General features: G+C 38.0%; 1 protein-coding gene across 12 annotated transcripts in view; it reads right to left on the bottom strand.

Annotated features, from left to right (window-relative positions):
- The window catches only part of HDAC8 (histone deacetylase 8), a 218,308-nt gene that overhangs the window by 131,731 nt on the left and 61,986 nt on the right, over window positions 1-24,591 (bottom strand). For all 12 annotated transcript variants that reach the window (XR_012026594.1, XR_012026593.1, XM_072817518.1 and 9 more), the window contains 3 exons: window positions 23,661-23,773; window positions 19,681-19,758; window positions 18,968-19,076 (listed from right to left, as the gene is read on the bottom strand). Coding sequence is in view for 10 of the 12 variants with exons in the window: in XM_072817518.1 (XP_072673619.1) it covers window positions 18,968-19,076; window positions 19,681-19,758; window positions 23,661-23,773 (300 nt within the window). In the remaining 2 variants the exon portion in view is untranslated. The remainder of the gene's footprint in view (window positions 1-18,967; window positions 19,077-19,680; window positions 19,759-23,660; window positions 23,774-24,591) is intronic.

The raw sequence follows: 24,591 nt of genomic DNA, 5'->3' as shown, positions 1-24,591 counted from the left end.
GCAGTTTTACTTGTAACAATCCAAACTGGAAACCACTCAGATGTACCTCAGTAAGTGAATGGTTAAGCAAACTGTGGTACATCCATACCTCTGGAGTAGTGTTTATCAATAAAAAGAAACAAACTATCGATAAATTAAAAAAAGAACAAAACTTGGATGGCTCTCAAGAGAATTATGCTTGGTGAATAAGGATAATCCAAAATCTATACTGCATGATTCCATTATATACCACTTGTTAAATAACAATTTGAAGGATGGAGAACAGATTGGAGATTGCCCGTAATTAGGGATGGGTGTGGCTATAAAATAGTATATGAAGATAACCTTGTGGTGATGGTACAGTTTTGATTTTGGTGGTGGTTGTCATAATGCAATCTATTTGTGTGATAAAAATCTCATAGAGCCCCCCGCATCCTCCCACACACAAGTGCATATATAGTTGGTGAAAACTTAATAAGCTCTATGAATTGTACCTATGCCAACTTCTTGATTTTGATGTTGAATTATAATTGTGCAGGATGTCAACATTGGAGGAGGCTGGAGGATGGGTGCATAGGACTTTCCTGTACATTTCTTTGCAACCCCCTTTTAATCTATAATTACCTCAAAATAAAAAGTAAAAAAGAAAGATTAGGAGAAGTTTACAGGCATATGAGGTGAAGATCCTGAAGTTGGCAGCAGGAATGGTTGTGAGGGTTATTGGTAGGAGACTAGGTTCAGAGAAGAAATTGCACACACAAAAACATGGTGGCTTGAAACAGGCAGTGGTGGGAGTCAGGCCAGTGAATAAATGTGGGTTGGGGCACAAAGGGCCAGATATGCCAGGCAGGCTAATGAGTGGAGATTTTTACTTCAAGAGTGTGTAACATTTCAAACATTGTGTGCGTCTGTGTGTTTACATGCATGTATGTGTGTTGGGGGAATGATCAAATTTACATTTTGAAAAGATACTCTGGCTAAAGCATAGAATAGGCTGAAGGTTATCAGGGGGCTTTTGCAAGTGAGGACAGCTTATGAATTGAGGGCTACACGGTGTACACTCTTAAAGACTGAAAGTCTTCATTTGGTTTGATAGTCAAATAGGAGTCACTGGAGAAGTATAGGTACTGATGTTGCTGAAAAATGATGCTTAGGAACTTTGATTTTTGCTGTTGCATGGAAGTCCAAAGAGAGAAAGTCTGGAGGCAGAGGGGTTGACAAAAAGGATATCAAAGCTTCTAAGCACAAGAGCAACAGGAAGCAAGGTAAGACAAATTTGGGGGAAAAAATGAGAGGGCTAGGTGACAGATTGGGTGGGGGTGGGGGTTGGTCAGAGTAGAAAACACACTGTGCCAATTCCTCCAGAATTTGTAGGATGGAGAAAGAGAAATGGAAATATTCCTTTTCCTATTACTACTTCCAAATCCAGTATTCTTTCCTCTCATCAATTTCTCCTCTTTTGAGTCCATGTCATTTGCTTATACACTCAAACACTATCAAAAGTCCTATCTAAAGACCTACCAAGGTACTCTTTCACCTCCCTTGAGGACTTTAGCACATGGTCCATAAATTTTTTTGTCTCTCCCTTTCCTTGTCATTATTTTTTGCAGTTCACTATTCATTTGTTTACTCAGATCTTGATTCAAGCATCTATTCTTACCTATGCTGGGCACTAGAGATAGAGAAATAGGTAAGACCCAGGGAGCATCTTGTCCAGCAGGGAAAGAAGATGAAAACAAATAACTATGATAAGTGCTATAATATCCATCCATTCATTCAAAAAAATGTTAACCAGGCACTACTGTATACCAGGTACTATGTTGGGCAATGGGTTTACTGTATTGAACAAGAGACCTGCCTCTTCCCCCTGTGACCCTTCTAATTCTCTGAAATCACAGTTTCTTACCTTTTGAACAATGATGTCCACCTGCACTCCACTTTAGTTATATATACACATAGACATGCTTTGGGGCCTGATTAGGAAGTGCTTGGAAATGCTCTCCTTCTAACATCCTGGACTATGAACTGCTTTTTCTGTGTACAATTTTCAATCTTCCTGTTGAACTTGTTCTTTTTTCTCATTTTAACTCCTATTACCTTATCATTCTCCTATTTTCAAAGTCCACGAGTCTATCTTTTGTCCTCATTTGCTTCCCAACTCATTTTGGAGAATATGATTAGTCATTTCAAAAACTCTTATTAGCATACTTAATTCCCTCACACCTTTGTCATTTTTGCCTTGTCAATCCTTAAGTTCTTGGATAAATCACTCTATCATAATTTTCTGCTCTATTCTGCTGGAGAAAGCTGAGAAGTCAAACCAACTGCTTCCTCTACAGTTTATGCTTACAACTCCAATTCAACAAATTCCATAAACATTTTTTGAGTGATTAATATGTGCCACTCCCTCTGTGCAGCTTGACAATCATTTGCTTTACCTCTTGTTGGTGAACAATTACATTTCTTGCAGCATCTAGTCTAATTTTTTTTTTATCTCACACAATTTTTTTTAATTCCATAAAGGTTTTTTAGTTAATAACAATCTTCTTTACATCTCAAATTCCTCACATTGATGTGAGACAATTTTTTTTAATTATTATTTTTTATTATTGGAGTTCAATTTGCCAACATATAGCATATCACCCAATGATCATCCCGACAAGTGCCCCCCTCAGTGCCCATCACCCAGTCACCCCAACCCCCCTGCCCACCACCCTTTCCACTACCCGTTTGTTTCCCAGAGTTACGTGCCTCTCATGTTATGTCACTCTTTCTGATATTTCCCACTCATTTTCTCTCCTTTCCCCTATAATCCCTTTCACTATTTTTTATATTCCCCAAATGAATGAGACCATGCAATGTTTTAAAAAATATGAATATAATGAGTATACATTCTTGATGCTAAAAAATCAAACAAAGTCTATCAAATAAAAGTGAAAAATCTCTCTCCATCCCCACTCCCTCTTCAGAGGTAACTGCTGATTCATGACACATGGCTTCAACCAACTCCGTCAAGTTGACTGCCTCATACTTGACTGAGCTGGTTGAAGTTATGTGTAATAAATGCCTTCCTCTACCTCTTTTCTTTACCTGACAATGTCTTGCCTCACATTCCTCTTTTTCCTCGAGGCTGATTTCACCACCCAGGCACTAGATTCTTTTTCCTATTGCTCTAAGGGCCATGTATCACCATTAAGCTCTTTCTTCTATCTTTAGTCTTTGCCTTCCCACTAATTCTGTTCCTTTAGGTTTAAGTTGCCTATCTCCTCCTCCCCTTCTCAGCACTGCCAAATTTACCCACTTAAAGGCCACCTATCCATCTTTGCAATCCAGTTTCTGATCTTATTGTTCTCAGTTTCTCTCTTGAGGGGAGAAAGACCTCTGGGTTATGATAACCAAAAATTTTTTTGTTATCTTTTTTAATTTCTCAGAAGAAACTGTCAGTTGATACTACTAAAAAATCTGCAGATGGTCATCAGTGGCTACAGCTCCATTAAAAATATTTTTAAATCTTTATAAAAGCAACTTTATTGATATTCACATAATATACAATTCCCCATTTAAAGTGTACACTTCAACAGCTTTTAGTATATTCACAGAGCTGAACAATCATTACCACAATGACTTTCAGAACATTTTCATGATCCCCCAAAGAAACTCTGTACCCATTAGCTGTTACTACCCATTCCTACCACTCTTCAATCCCCAGGCCCTGGCAACCACTAATCTACTTTCTGTCTCTATATATTTGTCTGATTTTGACTGTTCATATAAATGGAATTATATAATATGTGGTTTGTAACTGGCTTCTTTCATTTAATATAACATGTTCACAGTTCATCCATGTTGTAGCATATATATATGTGTGTGTGTGTGTGTGTGTGTGTATCAGTACATTATTCCTTCTTATGACCAAACAATATTCCCTTTTCTGTATATACCAAATTTTATTTATCCATTCATCAGTTGAGGGACATCTGGGTTATTTTTACTTTTTGGCTAATATGAAAAATGCTGCTATGGACATTTGTGTATAAGCTTCTGTGTAGATAGATTTTCCTTTTTATTGGTTACATTACCTAGGAGTAGAATTTTTGGGTCATTTGGTAACTTTGTGTAGAAAGGTGACTTGCAGGTACAAGAAAGTTTATGGCAAAAAGTATACTTTCTGGGCAAGATGACTGAGGAGAATCATGGACTGTTTAATTTGCCTCATTTATAGGAACTGTCAGATTGTTTTCCACAGTGGTAGCATCAGTTTACATTCACATCAGCAATGTATAGTATATGAGGGTTCCAATTCCTTACTAATTTACTAATCTTTACTAATACTTGTTATTTTCTGTTTTGTTTGATTTCAGCCATCCTGCTGGGTGTAAAGTGGTATCTCATGGTAGTTTTGACTAATGAGTATCTTTCCATATTCTTTTGGTAATTGTATATGTTCTTTAGAGCAATGTCTATGCAAGTCCTATGCTCAGTTTTAAATTGGGCCATTTGTCTTTTTAATACTGAGTTGTAAGTATTTGTATATTTTAAATACACAATTTGCCAACATATAGAATAACACCCAGTGCTCATCCCGTCAGGTGCCCACCTCAGTGCCCATCACCCAGTCACCCCCACCCCCCGCCCACCTCCCCTTCCACCACCCCTAGTTCGTTTCCCAGAGTTAGGAGTCTTTCATGTTCTGTCTCCCTGCCTTTCATTTTCTTGATAGCATCCTTTGAAGCACAAAAGTTTTTTATTTTGATGAAATCTAATTTGGAGGATCAGCTTGGCAATCTCTACAATGTCATCTGTGATTTACACCTTCATTTTAACTGTGTTGAACCTGTCATCTTACCTCCATCTCTATTCCTTGTCTCTGTTGATGATACGCGATCCTTTCAGTCACTCATGTTCAAAACTTTGAGGCTCTTTGTGATTCCTCCCTTTCCCTGCTCCTCTTCAGTTACCAGTCTTACACCAATCTCTCTCCTTCCTATTCCTTCCTCTCCATTCTCACAGCAGTACTAGTCCTTATGACCTCCTTTGTCGATTACAGCAATAGCTTCCTTTTTTTAAAGATTTTATTTTAATTAATTAATTAATTTTTGAGAGATACAGAGAGAGAGAGGCAGAGACACAGGCAGAGGGAGAAGCAGACTCTATGCAGGGAGCCTGACGTGGGACTCGATCCCGGTTCCCCAGGATCAGGCCCTGGGCCAAAGGTGGTGCTAAATAAACTGCTGAGCCACCCGGGCTGCCCCAAAGCAATAGCTTCCTATTTAATTTTCCTGACACAAGTCTCTTACTTCTTCAATCTATCATGCACACACACTAGTATCAGATTAATTTTCCTTAGGGATTGTTTTGATCAAGTCACTTCCTTACTCAAAACCCTCAATATCTCTATATTGTCCTTAGATAATGCATACAATTCTTAGCCTATAATTAAAAGTCCTTCATGATCTGATTCCAGTCTACCTTTTAATCTTATTTTCCACTAAACCCTTAACTCGGATTATTCTGTAGGCAAGCTAAACTGTCCATGGTTCACCTCAGTCACCTTGCCCAGAAAGTATTCTTTTTGTCATAAACTTCCTTGTGCCTACAAGTCACCTTTCTATACAAGTACATCATATCTACTTTTTAAAAAATATTTTATTTATTTATTCATGAGAGGCACAGAGAGAGGCAGGGACACAGGCAGAGGGAGAAGCAGGCTCCATGCAGGGAGCCTGACATGGACTTGATCCCAGGTCTACAGGATCAGGCCCTGGGCTGAAGGCAGCACTAAACCACTGAGCCACCAGGCTGCCCTCATATCTACTTTTTAAAGGCTAGTTCAAGTTCCAGCTCCTTCATGGGTAAAAAACTAATAATAATAGCAGCTAACATTTATTGAGTACTTTATTCAAAACATAGCATTGTTCCTTGGACTTTATATGTATTAGCTCATTTGACTCTTTTAACAATTTATTAGGTATTATTAATTCTATTTTATAGATGGGGAAATAGCACAGAAGAGTTAAGAAATCTGTACAAGATATTTAGCTATTAAGTGGCAGAGTTGGGGTTTGAACCCAGGCAGCCTGGCACCAGAGTCAATGCTTTAAACTACTATAGTGTACCTGCTTCCATGACTTACCAAGCTGCTACTCATCAGGAGCTTGTGCTAGCCACTTTATACACATTATTCTGTATAACAGCACTCGCAGGCACAGCATTATTATTTTTTGTGTTAATCTTGCTAAGGAAGCTCTGATCATATTATTTCCTCACTCTAAAATCTTCAGCAGCTCCCCAAATGCTCACAGAGTATAGTATATGATATAAAAAGAATACGGTACAAATTTTTATAGTTAAGAATCCCAGTTCTTGCATGATGATTCCCATCCACTTTTCCAATCTTCTTTGCAACTTGTCCCTCTCATACACTTTACAGTACAGCCAAACTAAACCAATGTTCTTTGTACATAGCTCAGCCTCTCCTGACTTTGATCTTTCTGTATCCTCTGTGTAGAAAATATCCTTCTCTATAATCTCCATTTAAACTTGACCCAGGGCAGCTCGGGTGGCTCAGTGGTTTAGCACCGCCTTCAGCCCAGGGCCTGATCCTGGAGACCCAGGATCGAGTCCCACGTCGGGCTCCCTGCATGGAGCCTGCTTCTCCCTCTGCCTGTCTCTCTGTGTCTCATGAATAAATAAATAAAATCTTTAAAAAAATACTTGACCCAGATTTCATACACATATGCATATTCACACTTTGTAAAGATATAGTAATTAGCTACCCTTTAGAGGCCAGATCAAATGTTACCTCCTCAATTAAGTCTTTTTCTGAAGCATTTTCACCCTTTGAGTACCAATAGCATTTTATTTTTTATGGTTCTTATAACTTTCTACATTTTATTTTATTTAACTCTAATTGATCATAAATACAGATGTATATTCCCTTATGTATCTATAATGTTAAAATTTCCATTAACTTCCTTGTAGGTAGAATCAATACCTTATACATAGTGGGCATTCAATAAATAATCATTAAGTGAATAAATGAATAAAATATCACTCTAGATTGCTTTTGGGAAAGTTTCCCTAACCACTGTAACAGTACTGTTTGCTACACAGCAAATCATTAATTTTAGGTTTTGGAGAAGTCTAAAATCTCTTCCCCAGAAAGGAGGCAGGGGTGGGGGGAATAGGAAGGATGGACAGGCATCTCATTACATTAGATTAGTAACTTTCCTAGAAACACACATGATATTTATTTGAAATGTATTTTCTTGATGAGAAACCTAATACTTCAGTATTCAGCAGTCCGGTTTTCAGACAAGGCTATGCAAATGAGGAAGAGAAGCTGTGGCAGTTGTTCCTATAGGCATTGATTTGCTGAGGGCTGTGAGTGCCTGATGAGGATGAAAGCCAGGGGTGATGACATTAGTGATGTTTTTAGATAAAGTGAAAAGCTCAAGAACCAAATTGTAGAGTTATCCTCTCTTCTTTTATTCCATCAGGGTAGACCATAGTTTCTAAGGTGTGCTGTTGAGGTCATTCACTTGTGCCACTTTACCTCTAAATACCAGAGGCGGAACCTGGTTTTGTCTGGTTTATTTTTAAATACTTAAAGCCCTAAAGGATTCAACTTGGGGCAATGGGATCCCAGAGAGATGGTGTTACAGTTACCCATAATCAATGCTGATGGTAGGATCAGGTAATCCAAATTTGTCATTCTAGCCAGACTTCTGATGGGGCAGGATCACCTCCTAACTTGTTAACTTGCAAACAGCCTAGACAAGCCTTATCATCTTTATGTTTTCCAATAAGCACTCTCAGCAACCTCTAAAGACTTCCTCAACAGAAATTTAAAAAGGAGGAATTCAAAGTTGAAAAACCAAAAAGGGTAGGATGCAGAGGGGGAGAAGAGAGAAATATGTGTTACTAATGCTGTTCACTCCCCAAATCAGCCTGAGCAAAGTTATTTCCAGCAGCAAAACCTTTTCTGTAATATAAATTTTAAACCTATTGCATTGGATGGAATTCAGAGGGGGATTGTGTTAAGGACTCAAAGTATCACTAATGGAGTCCCAAATGGGAGCTCTTCAACTTTTCACAGGCATGTTTTCTCTAAATTCCCTCAATCCTATCTCAACTCAGGTACTGCTGACTCATTCTGCAAAAACTCAACATGTCAGGGAATGCAGCATATGGTAAATGCCTCAGTGATTCCTGAATATTTTTTACAAATAGTTCAGAGATGCAGAGAAATAGTTCAGAGAGCTCCTTGCAATGAGGATGATGTGTCATTTTGTTTGGGGCCATGGGTACCTCTTGGCCATATCCAGAAGACATCTAATTTCTTAGAAGTTTCTCTTTCTGCTTTTAGCATCAGACAAGCTGTACTGGTTTCTAAATTAAGATCTTTAGTACAAAAAAAAAAAAAAAAAAAACCAACCAAAGAACCCAAAGCCACAAAATAAAACAAACCCCAAGCCCCTAAACTCCTAACTGCTACCCCCAATAAACAATCTTTACATCCCTTTGGCTGTTTTAATTTTCAAGATGCTATTTCTTAACATTTTACATGGACATCTTTCCTCTCATTGCTGAGTCTATTATATAGACACATGAATTCTAATTGGCACTTCTTTCTTTGCTACATGCCTTACAAGTACGTAATTCTACTCATCAATTATATGTCATCTTGGCAATAGAAAGGGCTGTGCACTATTTTTAGTTTATTATTACTTAATCTCTTTACCTCTTTGAAAGAAACCATTCTCATTCTCACAGGGGAAAGTGAGTCATTCAGAATTAAAGGACCTTAAAAAAAAAAAGAATTAAAGGACCTTACCAGTGGCCTAAAGTGAATCATTAGAGTTGGAATTAGAATCTAATTCTAATTCAAATCCAGTGCTCATTTCACTCGAGCCCAGTGCTCTTTATTAGCTCTTCTTATTCTGAAAGGCCATAGGCCTGGGCAAGCAGAGTTTATATTATTGGGCAGAGGCTAGGGTGAGCAAGAGGCATGCTGGTTTGGAGAGCTAAGGCTAGAATAAATAAACAAACAAAAAACCCAAACAAAACCAAAATGGAAGAAGACTTAAAAGAATCCTAGATGTACTAATAACTGTTTGTTTTTGGGTAGGACATTTCACTGCTCTGTAACCACCAAGACCATTCACACAGCACAGATTGCATTCAGCTCTATGTCACATTTGGGCATATGTTTTATCCACCTTCTCTGCAGCCTCCACAGCACAGGGTTCAGGGAGAACACTGTACTTGGGGTCAGACAAATCACTTTACTCCTCTGAACCTCAGTTTCCTTCTCTGTAAAATAAGAATATTTTCTCCCTTACAGGGTTATTCTGAAGATTAGACGATAGAACATTTGCAAAAGTCTTCTCCCAGCACCAGGCACATCCTAAGCACTCTCTAATGTTGAATGAATAAATGAATGGCCTGAAGGCAGGCCCTTTGATTGCTATGCCAATTCTTTCAGCCCACTATGATACTGTTGAGTTCAGCACAGCACACCAAGGCAGTGAGTTCCCAAATAGTACTCTAATGTTCCCCCAAGGCAGAGAGCAATTTCAGTGTCACTACCTGGTTATACCTGTTCTGGGAATACAGTAATTCCTTTTCCAGTGCTGCCAATCTATTACCTTTCACCAAACACAAAATTCACTTTAAGAAGGGGCAGAAACACAAATGCCTTTCTGTTAAGATAGAGGTTGGGATAATATATTATTAAAATTGAAACCGACTTCTCTGATTTCTTGGGCAAAAAATCAGATGGAAGCCAAACAGCTATTTGGCCTTTGCAGACCCTGGATAGTGATGCCCTTGGGGGAAAGGAGAGAGCTGGAATCATTCCAACCTGTAGTTGCAACATTTGTGTGTGTACTTACTGCTCGTGCTTATGCTCTCTGTGCTTAGTTTTTATTCTCTAAGCCTTGCAGACTTTACAATTTACCTAGAGCATAGTTTAATACATATAGGTAGAAATACAGGCCTGTATCTCTGTTTCTCATTTCCTAATCATATTTCCTATACTCCCTATATACCTGATACTTCTTTTTCAATTCAACTGCTCTAATTTTCAAACTTAGATAGAAAATAATGATTTGTTAGGGCCAATAAACATGCCCCTAGCTCTTCCCTCACTCTTCTTTACCAAGGGGAGCCTCCCTAAGACAAAATCCTGCCATATAGTTAGCACCTGGTGTAGCTCATCAAAATAAAATATCGTTTCCCAGATGATTGGAAATTTCTGCAATGCTGTCACACAATGAGGTGTGTAAGAAAGAGTTTGGGGATTGATTTTCATCATTAACTTGATATTGCATGGTTTTTGTGAGACTTAAAAAATGCATTTTTATTACTTTTAAGTACTACACATAGAATAACTCCAATTCATCATATTTTATTTTTCTGAGGCAGGATGTATTTTTAACATGTCTATGTTAGAGTATCTGGTGGATCATTTAGGATCAGTGTCCTGTTGCTTGATGAAATCCAGATCACTTCAATGAAATCCAGATGGGGAAACTGGGTCTCTGGCAATGGCTGCCAGATCTTCTCCTTATGAAATCTCTCTAGTCTGTATGCAAATTCAAAACTCCATATTCTAGAAATCCCAAACCAATCAAGTGGCGCTCCACTTCTTAGTTACTGGACTAAACACAGGGAAGCGATTCATTCTTCCCTGAGGAAATAAGCATGTCTTACATACATCTATTTTGGCACAAAAAGGGCTGGCTAAGCAAATTAATAGTGTAAACAGGATTGCACTGGGGAATGTTTGTCCTACTTAAGAAAATAAACTTTTTGTGTATTTTGTACACATCCACTTACATACAAATAATTGATATGCTAATTATCAATGATTCTTAAAGCTCCCTCCCTGAGGTGCTGTATGGCACTGTTAGTCTAGTTTGAATTACTAGCATGTCCAGTGCTTGAAAGTAATAAAAATGCATTTAAAAATATTCCATGATTCAGACTGACTTTCCTCTAATTAAGCTGAGTTAGTGAGGCTTGCCTATATTTAAATAGGATAGATCTTTTTCTACTTTCATTCCTAATATATTTAAGGTGCCCCCACACCCCTTCTGCTACATTCCTCACCTTCCTCTTTAGGATTCTTATGGTTGGAGTGGGTGCACATAAATCCTTTTCCCTCCAGTTTACTCTTCAGCTGTACTGTAGTCTCTAGGCAAACACATTGCCTTTAGTGCCTGGCACACATACGTACACTTTCACTTGTTAACTTGATAGCTGGTTATTTAATATGGCTTTTTCTGAGGAGTCTTTTCTTTGGCCCTTCTTTAAGGATCAATGGGTATGTCTCTTTCCTGATAGCGCAGTGGGTAACAGTGCTCAGAGAGCAAAGCTCAGCCCAACTTAGCATTGGGCTTTTTTGTCAGGTGGGGGACATCAGATTTAACTTAATCTCTGTACAATCCATGTCAACAGAATACAACGAGGAAGCTCATCAGTGCTGGAAGTTGCTGGGTGAACAGCAGTGTCAGGCAGTCATTCAAAGCTATAATATATGAAAGCAAAGCCTAAAGGGTAGTTTTTCTAGGCTAGACTGAAGGGAAGGAGCAGAGCAGTGATAAGAGAACACTAGAGGGGGCAGAATTAGGATGGGGGTGGGGGGGTACATGGCGTATAGCAGCTGAGAGGAGTTAATATGATTTTGATGTCAGAACATTATATCAAGCACAGATACTATCAATTTTAGAATTCTTTTCAGAGCAGCCCTGCACTAAAGGGTATAATTCTCAAGATTTCCATTTAGGAGCAAGGTCTTCCTGTCTCTGGATAGTTTCGGAGCATGTTTTAGCATCAGAACCTATTAAACTGCTGTGGAAGAATCAGGTCACTTTTTCCAGGGGGTAGGGATCATTCAACACTAAAAAGAGAGAAGAAAAGGTGCACACCAGATTGATAGAACAAACCCACAGAATTCCAGGAGACTGTCTTCCTTGAATTAAATGAAAAAATATTGCCTGTGAAGACTGTTTGCTGGAGTAGGGTGCTGTCATGATGTCAGGGCTACTTGGTGCAGGAGTTAGGAACTCCTGGTCATGAAAGACACAGGCCAAGAGCGAAAAGAGAACAATATAAGAACTGTCCCTCTAACCACCTGGATTTAAAGCTCAAAGGCTCAGAGATGGAAAAAAAAAAAAAACAGTTCTCTATTATAACCCTAACTAAGTACTGGGGATAGGCAGGGTAAACTCACTGACAGAGGGTACAGGACAATTTAGATAATTGAGCTCAGTATCCTCCCTCCAAATTATTATATTCTTAGGCACTTAATATAATTTGATTTTAATATTTTAAAAGACACATCAAAGTAGGAACAATAAATGAATGGCCCATTTCGGCCTCATTTTCACCTGTGTCTAACATTAACAGTGAATTTAATTAGAGTCTGAGTCATCCATCTTCCAGAAACAATAGGCAATTTTATATCTGCCATTCCACATAGAGCCAGGATAGAAGTTTATCAACTAGAACAAAAGCATTTAATACAAATATCTTACTTATAGAGCACTGAGTTCAAAGTGTAAGGCTTGGAAAATGAATTAGCAGATTCTGTTGCCTTTATCACTGGGCCAAAGTGAGCTAGTGATGATCAGGGTGCTGTAGCTATGACCCAAATGAAGAGGGAGAAAAATTCTGTAAAGGATTTTTACCAGCTATCATGTTGTAATAAAAATGTAAGTAAAGCTATCTAGAAATTCATTCTTAAATATAAATTTCCAGAGAATTTTTCCCTTCTTATCAAATGAAAGAGAATTTCAAAATATTTGTATTGCTTAAAATTTTTATGTGTGAACATGTACTTGTATTGCTTTTGCTATATCACCAAACCCAAAACAGTAGGCTATAATTTTTGAGTTTTCTTTCACTGAGGATCTACCTACCTGATTGTAAAACTGAATGATAAGGAGTTTGGAATCCCAAGTGTAAGATAAATTCTAGATGATTTATCATTACAATGAAAGAAAAAAACCTATCATCATTAAAACATCTCTTCTTTAAATATTAACATTAAAAGTCAATAGTGAATGGAAACTTTTCACTTAAATTTCCTTTAATGATGTCCCTTTGTTCTCATTTTATTCCATTGGTTTTGGATGAATAGCTTATAGCATGGATGAAGAATCTCTACCCTACACATAGATATGGCCTTCTGCCAGGACCAAGAGATGATATAAATTATGCCTACAGTTGTAAAAATGCAAAATATTAAAAATCTTTGGACTCCTGGGTGGCTCAGTGGTTGAGCATCCACCTTTGGCTCAGGTCGTGATCCCAGGTTCCTGGGATTGAGTCCTATATCTGGCTTCCCATGGGGAGCTTGCTTCTCTTTGCCTGTGTCATTGGCTGTCTCTCTGTGTCTCTCATGAATAAATAAATAAAATCTTTAAAACAATCTTTAGCAATGTCAATCTAAAAAAACACACAGGAGATGGATGTAATTCCATGAGAAGACCTCTATAAAAATGACATGTGACACTATTTACTTTCTAAAGCAGAAAGCCAGGATTTTCTCCATTGAAATCAAATAAAGGAAAAAGCAGATTTAGAGAATTTTCAAACTTTAATTAGGAATTTAAAACCTAAGGAGTAAAATCTGGCAATATTTATATTTGTTTTCTGTCCATAAAATTACAAATGAAATCCTCAAAAAAACCTAAGTTGCACTTTCACGAATGTAAACACAATGAATTATGAATACTACAAATCATGTGGCTCATTTGCATAAACTTAAATGGCTTCTATTTTAAGGAGTTTTCTGTAATGCCCTGAGATAAAATTTTCCAAAAGTCTTGGGGATGGTACTTCTTCCTTGTGAAAAAATTCATACTTCTAGGTTATATTTTGGGGACATGGTAGCTGATGGTTAACAGGCAGAGATGTGGATTCAAACTCTGGCTTTGCCACTTACTAGTTGTGTGACCTTAAGCAAATCAATTTTTCTAAGCTCTAGTTTTCTCATTTGTAAGATGGTAATAAGAATACCTACCTTTGTAGGCATTGTAGATCATATGTTGTTATATGGATCAAATGAGAAGGATCAAATAAATGTTTAGTGCAATTCCTGGCACAGGCAAGTGCTCCAGGGTGGGAGCCTAATCTATTTTGTTTACCACCACGAGAACCTAGGTATAGTGTCAGCATAAAGCAGGCCCTCAATAAATATTTGCTGAATGAATGAATAAAACAGTGTTATCATACTTAAAGATACATAAATCCTCTACTTGCATGGTAGCTATCCCAGTTTATTTTTGTTAATATTTTAAAAATCTTTTATAAGGTGACTTCAGGTGCTCATTTTTTTTAGGGAGGTCAGAGTGGCTTCAGAGAGGTGAATTTTGGCTCACACAATAAACGTATACTACTGAGACATTATAGTAGTATAGTATTAGTGGGTTTTTTCTTTTCCTTGTTGGAAAGCAGTGGAGCTCAGTATAGATGGACAAAGGAATTCCCCAAAGGAATAAAAACTTAGGCTTAAATGATCTGTTCCTTTAATGAGTTTACTGTTATCCCAGAGAACAAGTTCTTTGTAGGTGGTCTACTCTGGTTAGCCCATGCACAGTAGAATTAACATTTGAAATTAGCATTTGAGGAACTATAAAAAATTATTTACAATGGAGTATTATAATATTTCCCTCATAAAAGACAGGAGGCAAAAATATTAAGTTTTTTTTCACTTCTAGGATCTTTAAATTTTTCTTTGGGTCAGCAGTCTTTGAGGGGGAAGAAAGGTTTCTTTCAAATTGAGCTATAGAATATAAGCCATAGGACTCAAGGTAAACAGGTCAAGGACCAAATACAGGTAGATTCTTACCTTTAATAAACTACTACTAGAAACCCTAGTTCAGTAGAATAAGATTATTTCTTTGGTTGGGTTGATAGCTCTTACCAGCAAAGTTTTGCATATATGGATATAAAGATTGCTATTGAATGAAAAGTCCTGTTTAATAGAGCCTTTCAAAAGAAAATAGAGCCTTTCATTATTTCTATTCATTGTGAAGTCTGTTTAACAATGTATTTTTCTTTCAGTGAAATACTTATGTGGTGTTTGTACTTAATTATCTTATCAAGTTAATAGTTGAATATTCTTAATAAAATGGTTTTTTTTCCCAAAATGTTGAATTGTCATCTTCAGTCTGTTTTGTATCCATACTCATTCTAAGCACCATATATATAGCTTTCTTATGAGGTATACACTAATTGGATATTTAGTAAAGGATATTTTCTGGCTGTTAGGACTATACAATGATAGGATAAAAACTGAGAAGTGTAAGTACAACCTTGAATTTCTTCTTCAAACTACACATGTCATAACAGTTCACAGTGGGCAAGTGGTTTGGTCATTTTGCAAGATTTGAGGTTTCAGAGCAGTACCCTACTATTTATCAAAACCTCTCCTGAACCAACAGCAAGGAAGTGCATGTCATTGTCTTTTGTCCCATAGTCTTTAACTCTAAATGCTCCCAAAGTCATCATCAATACAGTGTTTTAGGTAATAGCTTAAACATTATTACGGCTATCTCACATTGCATTCAGATACAGTCAGAGAGCAAAAACAAGTTAAATATAGGCAGAGCAGTATTTCCTCTTTTAGATGACAAACCTCGGAAACCAGCAGACCTCCCTTTGGTAAAACAGCCTTCCTCTCCCATCAAACTTTATGTGTATATGTGCATGTGGCCAAGAAGGGGGAGTGGGCTCTTATGTAAATTAAGAATATAACTATCATGGTCTCAAGCTCTGGTCTCAGAGCTTCTGTTTGAAGAAGGAGGTGTACCTACAAGAACAGTGTTGATATTCCTTTATCTTAGTTAAAAGAGGGTTCTACTTATAATACCAACTCTAGTAGCTCCCATGAGAATTATGGGAAGCTTTTGGGAATCAGTGGCCCTTGCCCTTCCAAGTGAGTATTTTTTTTAAGATTTTTATTTATTTATTCTTGAGAGACACAGACAGAGAGAGGCCGAGATATAGGGCAGAGGGAGAAGCAGGCTCCCTGCAAGGAGCCCAATAGGGACCCGATCCCGGATCCTGGGATCATGCCCTGAGCCGAAGGCAGATGCTCAACCACTGAGTCACCCAGGCATCCCCCAAGTGAGTATTGAATGACCTACGTATCTCTGACTGAAATTATCTTTTACATAAGATGGAACCCGAGGTCTTTTGGTGTTGAAAATATCCATATAAATGTTCCTTATCCAGTCTATTAAAAAAAAAAACCCTAAGCTCCTCCCCGCTTTTATTTTTTATAAATTAAGAGGGTGTTGCTCAATCTTAAGATGAAACCATTAAGTTGGACTAGCTGGCAAAGTCAAAAAGGCTATAGCAGAGGAAAAAGCATACAGGAAGAAAGAAAAAGAAAAAAAAGGAAAAAGAGCTCATGAATCCTATAGGGAGAGGCAGTTCAGGAGCAAACTAGAAATTGAGGGGCAAATGAAAATTAGAGCATCTTTTAAGTGGACCAGCAATAAGAGGTCATTTATTTTTCAAAGGTTAGGAGTGAGCCAGAAGATCAGTAGGCTCATGGAGCATAAAGGATTAAAGGGAGATAGATATACTGAATGACTTTTTTACATGGGTAAGCCATTCCTATGTTGACTATATCTTTTGAGGTAGGCAGATGAGGTCATAATGGAAAATGGGCAAGAGACTCTCCTTCTAAGCAACAAACTACAAGTAGTCATAAACAATGACTGGAACTATGTGATATAGTTACCAGGGCTGAACCTCTATAAAACCATTTAGTTGGCAAAGATTGTTTTGTTTTTTGTGCTTTTTCCCTTCTACTGCTCCACTAACCCAATACCTGCTGCTCTGAATGCTCAGGGTGCTCATGGTCTAACTCTTTCAAAATCTGCTATCAAGAAAAGCTCTGTGAAAGCATACATCTATGGCAGAGTGAAGGTTAGGAGGAGAGGTTGTGGCAAAATTCTATTTTAAGGCCTATTTCTCATTGTAGAATAAAAGTATACTTCCTGTTAAGGGAATTTCGGTCAACAGATGGAAGAGATGTTTGGGTCAGGAAGCCTTCCTGGCACCCTTGGAATCAGAGGTGTCTTCATGTAACACCCTGACCAGACCTGACTTCTGAAAGAAATCAAAGGGGAAAATTATCATACGTCTAATGAAAACCTGGAACCTGTTATTCTGGATGATCACTGTGTAGACTAGCAGTGCGCCAATCACACCGCCAATAATCAGTGCTGGCCTCCTGTATACTAGGGTGGGGGGTGGTGGCAACATGGTTTCTGTAAAGAGAAATCATATGTGATCTTCCAGGGATCTTTTCTTTGGGGCTAAATTCACTTTTTAAATGCTTCTAATTAAGTCTGATACCAAGGCTATATTGAAACAGGAATTACTATGGGATTAAAATTTTTTGTCACATAGTAGGAACTGGTTTAGAGAGACTGAAAAAAATATAAGGGAGAAACAGACATTATTCTCAGGGAAGAAGGGTGAGTAATAGATTTCCTTGGGAGAAAGCAAACTCTCTAGGTTTGAAGATAATACTCAGCTTTTCTGGGCAGTGAAATGCCAAGTTGATGGAGGATAAAGGTATATCTCAGGAGGTTTTATGATTGGCAGATGGCCTTTAATAGGGGCATGTGTAAGGTAATCTATTTAGGGAAGGCCAAATACTACAAACTATCCCTGCAGGATGATGGGTGCTGACTTTTCAAATAAGGCCCAGGACAAAGCTCTAGGAAACCCTGTGGACAGAGCACTGAAGAGAAAAACTGAGTTTCTTGCTATGGTAAAAAAAGGACAGCAAAATATTGAGTACTCTCAAGAAAAGGATTAAAAGAAAAACAGAATAATTCTCCTTTTACACAGAACCACAGGATACCTTCATTGATAAAGTTACATAAGCAGCTCTGATCTGCACATCTCAAGAAGGACAGAACAGAGCCTGAGGGGAACAAAGAGAGGCAATTAAAACCATCAATGGCAGGCTCCAAAAATAAAGGCCTTTTCAGTCTGACAAGATGGAGGTAGCCAGGGGACATGATCAAAATCACGAAGAGGCTAGAGCTGCTGCTTGATTACTTGGCTTGCCAAATCTCTTGAGCTAAGAGGCATCTTTAAAGCATAAAGTTTTTATTTTTAATACTTCTGCTTTGTTTATACAACTGCCAGTGATGATGGCCAGTGCCGGCTCCTTTAGGAAGTACCTGTTTCTACCAGAGGTTGGGAGAAATCTGAGCTTAGTGGAGTAGGAATCAAAAGCACCTCAATTCCCATTACTTACCTTAAGTAATGTTGACTTGCTGACTTCTAATCAGATTTATTTTCTCTACTGCCAATGTCAGCAGTGAATTTGTGCCTGACCAATCTCAATTTTTATGAGTATGTGTTTACCCTCCCCCCAACCTACCCCATTCTGTAGGGCTTTGCAGCCCCAATAGTCTACATATCGGCATCAAACTGTCTTCTTACAAGTGGCTGTAATTCAATCCTTAACCATAGTATAAAAGAACATATTTCTGACCCCAATTTTAACACAAAAGATAGAATTCAAGAACTCATAATGAAGAACTTTCTAAAATTCACACCAGTGGATAGAAGATCTCCATAATGGGAAACTGAAATGAACCCTAATGAAATGACATACATGCAGGTTTTAGCTAAGAAAGTAGCAGACAAGGTATAACCAAAGACAGCTTAGAAGCTCTGCTCTTGGGATGACCTTAATCATATGGGGGAGCAGGTAGGATCAAACCAACAGTGTGGCTCTGTTTCAAATACTTAGCTCTCCTAAACAAGTGATGGCAACCTATAGAGTAAGTATAATGAGCAGTGTACCAAAGCTATATAGGTATACAGTGGCTTTTTTTTTTCTAAAAATTTCTTTGAAAACAAGAATCCTATAAGACTGGGGGGCCATTTCATCCTCCAGAAATGCCATCCGCTCCTTACTGACTCAGTGTTACTGCCATACCTTTCACAGATGTGGTAGTACTTCTCATCCTGTATGCCGTCCTGAATGGGCACATTTACACTGTAGTACCGTCCCTTCCCTAAGCCGACATCAGACACATCACCAGTTCCTGTGAAAGAGACGAGTACCATGAACAGTTTTAAGAACACGAGCATTTGAAAACTTGAAGGATTCTTTGATAGGAATTCAGAACAGTAAAAGGTCAAGTAGAACAGTCCTAGATTAGTGATGATTTTCTATGGGAAAGAAATTAAGAAAAATAATATAGAGCAGTAACTGTTGTAAACAATGTTGGGGAAAGAGGAAAACTGTAAGAAATTGGAAAAATCTTAAGTTTCTACTTTGCCAGATCAAATTAAAAAAAAAAAACAGAAAAAGATGAACTCTTTTGCTTGACTTTTCATATGTCTTGGATTGATATAATATTAATATATCATTGCACTCATCTGAGGAGTTACACGGGTTATGGGATAGGATAGTAAGTATAAGTGAGCTGTTGGTTGACAGTCCATGAAAGTCATTTGGAAAAAAGAAACAGTATTGCATTCCTCCTATCATTGTCACTTGAAATGGCCTGTGTTAACATTTTGCATAGACTAGCACCAGTGAAGAACCAACAGCATGGAAATATTCAAATATGAAACATAAATAATATATAGAAGAAACACAGTATTTCTTCTTCAAATGTAATACTGAGCACACAGGTTACTTGCCTGGGAAAAACCCCGGGGAGAATTTGTGCAGGGACACTGTCATGACTTTGGAGGTGAAACTGAAGGCATCTTCTACACCTACCAGAGAGAAAAAAAAGCAGAATAATCACGTTACATATGCAACTATTTTCAACAACTGAAATGCTAGGAAGCAGCTGTGGGAAGTAAGAGAGGATAGCCATAATAAAGCTAACAAGCTGAGGAATAAAAGGAACAAAACCCTCTAGCCTTTGATATCTGTTGTTACAGGATGAGGTAGAACTTGGGCCCCAAGTGAAGTTTTAGGGTTCTTTTTCAAATTCATGGCAAGTTATAACTGGACTTGCTCTTTCCAAGCAATGGGATGTCCAGGCTCTCTCAGACAACCTCTTCTAAATGGTGTGGAGGGCTTGAGCTCAGAATCGAAGCATTATTGACAGAGCTGTATAGAGGAAACTGGCACCACCTCAGAAGTTTTATGTTTTGTTTCAGTAGTTCTAGTTAAATTCTTAGGATATTTTTTCAAAGAAGTACAACGTGGCAATCCTTTGAAAAATATGACCAATACAAACATTAGGCACCATGTAGTGAAAACCTAATTACAAAGTGCTTCTCTATGATATAGATTTGGTTATAAATGCAGTTCATCCAAAGTCCAAGCAGCTTATACTACATCTTTCTTGTTAAAACATGGAAGGCTAATAGTCCTGGCCTCATCCCTTAATAGTACCTTTATAGCAAAGTTTTAAAGCTTGAAGAAAGATGGCTGGGGGGGGTGCTTTTCTGGAGAGGAATCTCCTTTCCATTTAAACAGAGGCACTAAATGAATAGAAGCCTGGGAGATGGAAGATGCAACTGTAATGAGCCACTACTCATTCAGATAAATGCCCTGCTCACCTCCACACCTTTTCTCCCAGAATCACATACTGTCTGTCATACTATATTCATATAGTCCATCTGTAAAATGGAAGGGCTATTAGCAAATTCATGTACTATCCTCTTTTATACTTCAAATAAAGAAACTGTCTCTGTGTTTACTTAATGCTTTCAGTCTTCATTAGAGGCCAAAAGAGACCTTAGAAAAATATTAACTGTATTTATATATCACAGGTATGTTTGAATTTCCCAAGCCATATGTTTTGCCCTAGGGAGGTAGTTAAAACCAGTTAAAGGCTACAGGCACAAGGCATTAAGTAAACAAAATAAAACATATTAAAATCACATTTTAACTTAGAAACTGAAGTATAAACAAGGACAATTCATAAAAATCCTGATTATTTCTTGATCCAGAAAGGTGGTACCAATTTATATTTCTATCAGTGGTGTATGAGGATTCTCATTTTCTCACACCCTAACTAGCAATGGGGTGTTATTATTCTTTTTAAACTTAGGCAGAAAAAAATGATCTTGTTTAGTTTGTGTTTCTCTGAGTGTTAGTGTTGAGTACCTTTTCATATGTTTAGTAGCTATTTATATCTCCTCTCATGGGAAGTGCTATTAGGTATTGCTAGCAAATCATACTTTAAAAGAGGACATAGATAGGGGGAGGGTAGGGCTTTGCGTAAAAGACAACAGTGGTTAGGTAAACAAAAAAGGTGAAAGAAAGTGAAGACAGGCTAAGAGTGCTGGTGAAGCCACCACAGGATGCTAGTTATGGAATCATGGGAGATTTAAAATTAACCAAATGTGTAAGAGTTTGGAGGCAGGGCAGAGGTCACTGGAAGGGAGGTGCTGAAGAGGGGAAATAAACTGAAATGAAACACACCATAAAAGTTGGCTAAAACAGGAAACTCTAAATGGTGTAGAAATAACATTACAAATGGAAAGGACGGTTTCAGGTGACAGTCATTTCATTCTTAAGTGGTTCAACAGAGTTGATTCTATTTTTGAGCTCTGATACTAATAGTTTGAATTTCATAATCATTCATTCAACAAATATTTTACTGAACCACTGCTATATGCATAGTTCTGTTTGTTAAGCCACTGTGCAGGACAGAAAGAAGTAAACAACTTGATATCTGCTCCGAAGGAACTGAAAGTTTCTATGGGAGGAGAAGACACTGGACACATTAAAGATTTAACTAACAATATATAATTAAGTATCAAATCAGTGATATAAACAATATAGGACTTGAGGAGGGGAAAGAACACTTGGGCTGGAGTCCTCAGGGCAAATGTGCTACTGTTGGAATCTGAGCTCCTGGGTAGAACTTAGAGGAAAAAGCAAAACTACATTAGGAAAGAGTAATGCAAAGTCAGGGGGGTGGAAAGACTGAGACAGGTCTGGGGATCACTGAGTAGAGTAGTTGGAACAGCAGGTAGTGAGCAAGAATACTGGAGAGAGGAGGGCAAAGAGTATGGACTCTACCTGGAAGAGCACTACTTTTTAAAGTATGGCCTGTGGGAACAGCTGGACTGTTGATAAAATGTAACTTCTTGTGTTCCATACCAGACCTACTACATCTGAGTATCTGGTGGATATGGTTCAGGAATCTGCATTTTTTAAAAAATTTTATTTATTTTTCATGATAAAGGGATAGAGAGAGGCAGAGACACACATACACAAGCAGAGGGAGAAGCAGGCTCCATGCAGGGAGCCCGATGTGGGACTTGATCCCGGGTCTCCAGGATCACACCCCGGGCTGAAGGCGGTGCTAAACCGCAGGGCCACTGGGGCTGCCCAGGAATCTGCATTTTAAAACAACCTTTCCAGGGTCACCATGCTATATATTGCAAGTTTGAGAACCAATGCTATGGGCCAAGGGTTAGCAGACTAAGTGGCTATATGGCAAATATTTCAGGCTTTACCAAGCCTACATGGTCTCTATTGCATTTTTTTCTTTATGACCTTATAATAATGTAAAAAAAAAATTCTTAAATTGCTGACCATACATAAACAAACCATGGGCCAAATGTTACTCTTGTTATAGGCAATGAGGAGCCTCTGAAGGTTTTTGAGCAAGGCTGCATTTTACATTGGCTGAGTATTCAGATATTCAGTGGATGTGGGTCTCAAAGTAGTATGTTGGTGGTTTTAACTCTTTTCCCTGTTACCTTTAGTTTTCTGTCACCATTCCATGGTAACATCCATCTAGATGAACTCCTTAGGGAGGTTCCCTCACAACTTCTTCCTTCTTTTTCTGTTTTGGCAGGAGAGCTGAACTTAGCCTCTGTCATATACTATTCTTTTCCCGACTTATGCCTTAATTATGCTAGTTTGTCTCCAAAACTTCCTGGAAACAGGGAAGCAGCAATCACTGATGTGAGGGAGAGGGGGGAATATCCTTAATTAATTTTACTGGCTAAGTGTTCCTAGGTCAGTGGAAACATGTGTCACATAGGATTTATTAAAGAAGCAGTATGTGGGTAACTGTCATGGAAGCTCTACATTCTAGATGGAAAGTACATAGAAAGGCCTGGGTAACATCCTTCTGGCAAAATCTTTTAAGAGGGCATTAATGGTATGAGGGAAATCAAGGTTCTGCTGCTGTGAAAAGTTAGAGGAGATACTCTGAGTTTGTGCAGCACTAAGCATTTTAGCAATTCAAAGAAAATGGCACAAATTCTGATCACTACATGAGTTGGCATCCCTATTGGTGAAAAATTCAGAATGTTACTCCATCATGTACTCATTCAATATTAAGAGAAGCAACGAGACTGTCAGCTTGTAACTGCCGATTTCACTTATGGAAGTGGCCTGGGGGAGGTTTCTGAGTACTGAGCAAACACGAGACACGATTTCCACTTCTTAACGTTCTCTACTGGAAAACTTTGCTGATGGAGGGGAAATGACAGTAACCTGGTATTTTAAACCACCTTGATCAGTATAGGAGGAATTATATCAGTTAGAAGACTCTCTCTTCTATCTACTTGAGGATTCTCAACTAGAAAAATTTCTCTTACAAAAGGCATTTCTCCTTTGACCAGTCACCTAGAAGCAGCTTTACTGATAAAAACCTTCTGTCCTAGCAGCAAAGCACCTTTGAAAGTGAAAGGCTTACCATCTCCATGGTGCAGATCCAAATCCACATAGAGAATACGGTCAAATTTCCGTCGCAATCGTAATATTCCCAGGACAGCATCATTGAGATAACAAAAACCAGATGCTTCATCTCTGTAAGAAAACAAGTTGCTACAGCCAATAGCCAAAAGCGATCTAAGGGAGTCTTTACAGCCAAGGATCTAACCCTTGAGATCTATTCCCTTACAATTCCCCCTTCTTTTAAGAAAAACAAAAATCTACCTATAAAGAGTAAATAGTAAATGGCTCAGAATGATCAAGGGATGAAGTGTTTCGGTAAACTACATATTCAGGTTGATTGGTAACATTTTCCAATTTAGGATCCCAGATTTTCAAAGAATTAGAATATTATATTGGACAAAATAATACTTTTTTTCTAATGATTCAGGAATGATTTTTTAAAAAAACTTGTAGTGCCCTGGGGTCATCATGATGAACATTGATTATCACTTATAGGACTTTAAGAAAGCTAGAATCTAGAAAGGGCCTTAAAGACCATCTTGCTCAGCCAGATGCAGAAGATGATGGAAATTGGAGTCTCTGTACTGATTCTATGACATAACCTAGAGGTTGTTTCTTTCTCTCTTTTGAGTAAGTTTTTGTACTTGTTGCTCATAAAAGCTGCATGTAGAATGTACAAATGCATAACCTCCTGGGCAGCAAGCATGTGGTTGCCTTTTGGTAAATGTGATTATTACAATGGAGACTGAAGCAGCCTCCTCTGAAGTTATTCTGTTTCCTTCACTAAAATTGTCTTCAGTGACTTCACTGATGTCTTTTAACTTTTTTACTATTGGTGATACTGTGTCACTTTAACCTCCTGTCAACATTAACCTACTCTTTTATTAAGAGTAGCCTACTCTTTTTATTAAGTTGCCATTAAGTCTTGTTGAGTAGATGTAAGAGAATTC

The sequence above is a fragment of the Canis lupus genome, chromosome X (assembly GCF_048164855.1).
Source record: "Canis lupus baileyi chromosome X, mCanLup2.hap1, whole genome shotgun sequence".
Taxonomy (NCBI): domain Eukaryota; kingdom Metazoa; phylum Chordata; class Mammalia; order Carnivora; family Canidae; genus Canis; species Canis lupus.
This window is presented reverse-complemented; position numbering and strand designations above follow the sequence as displayed.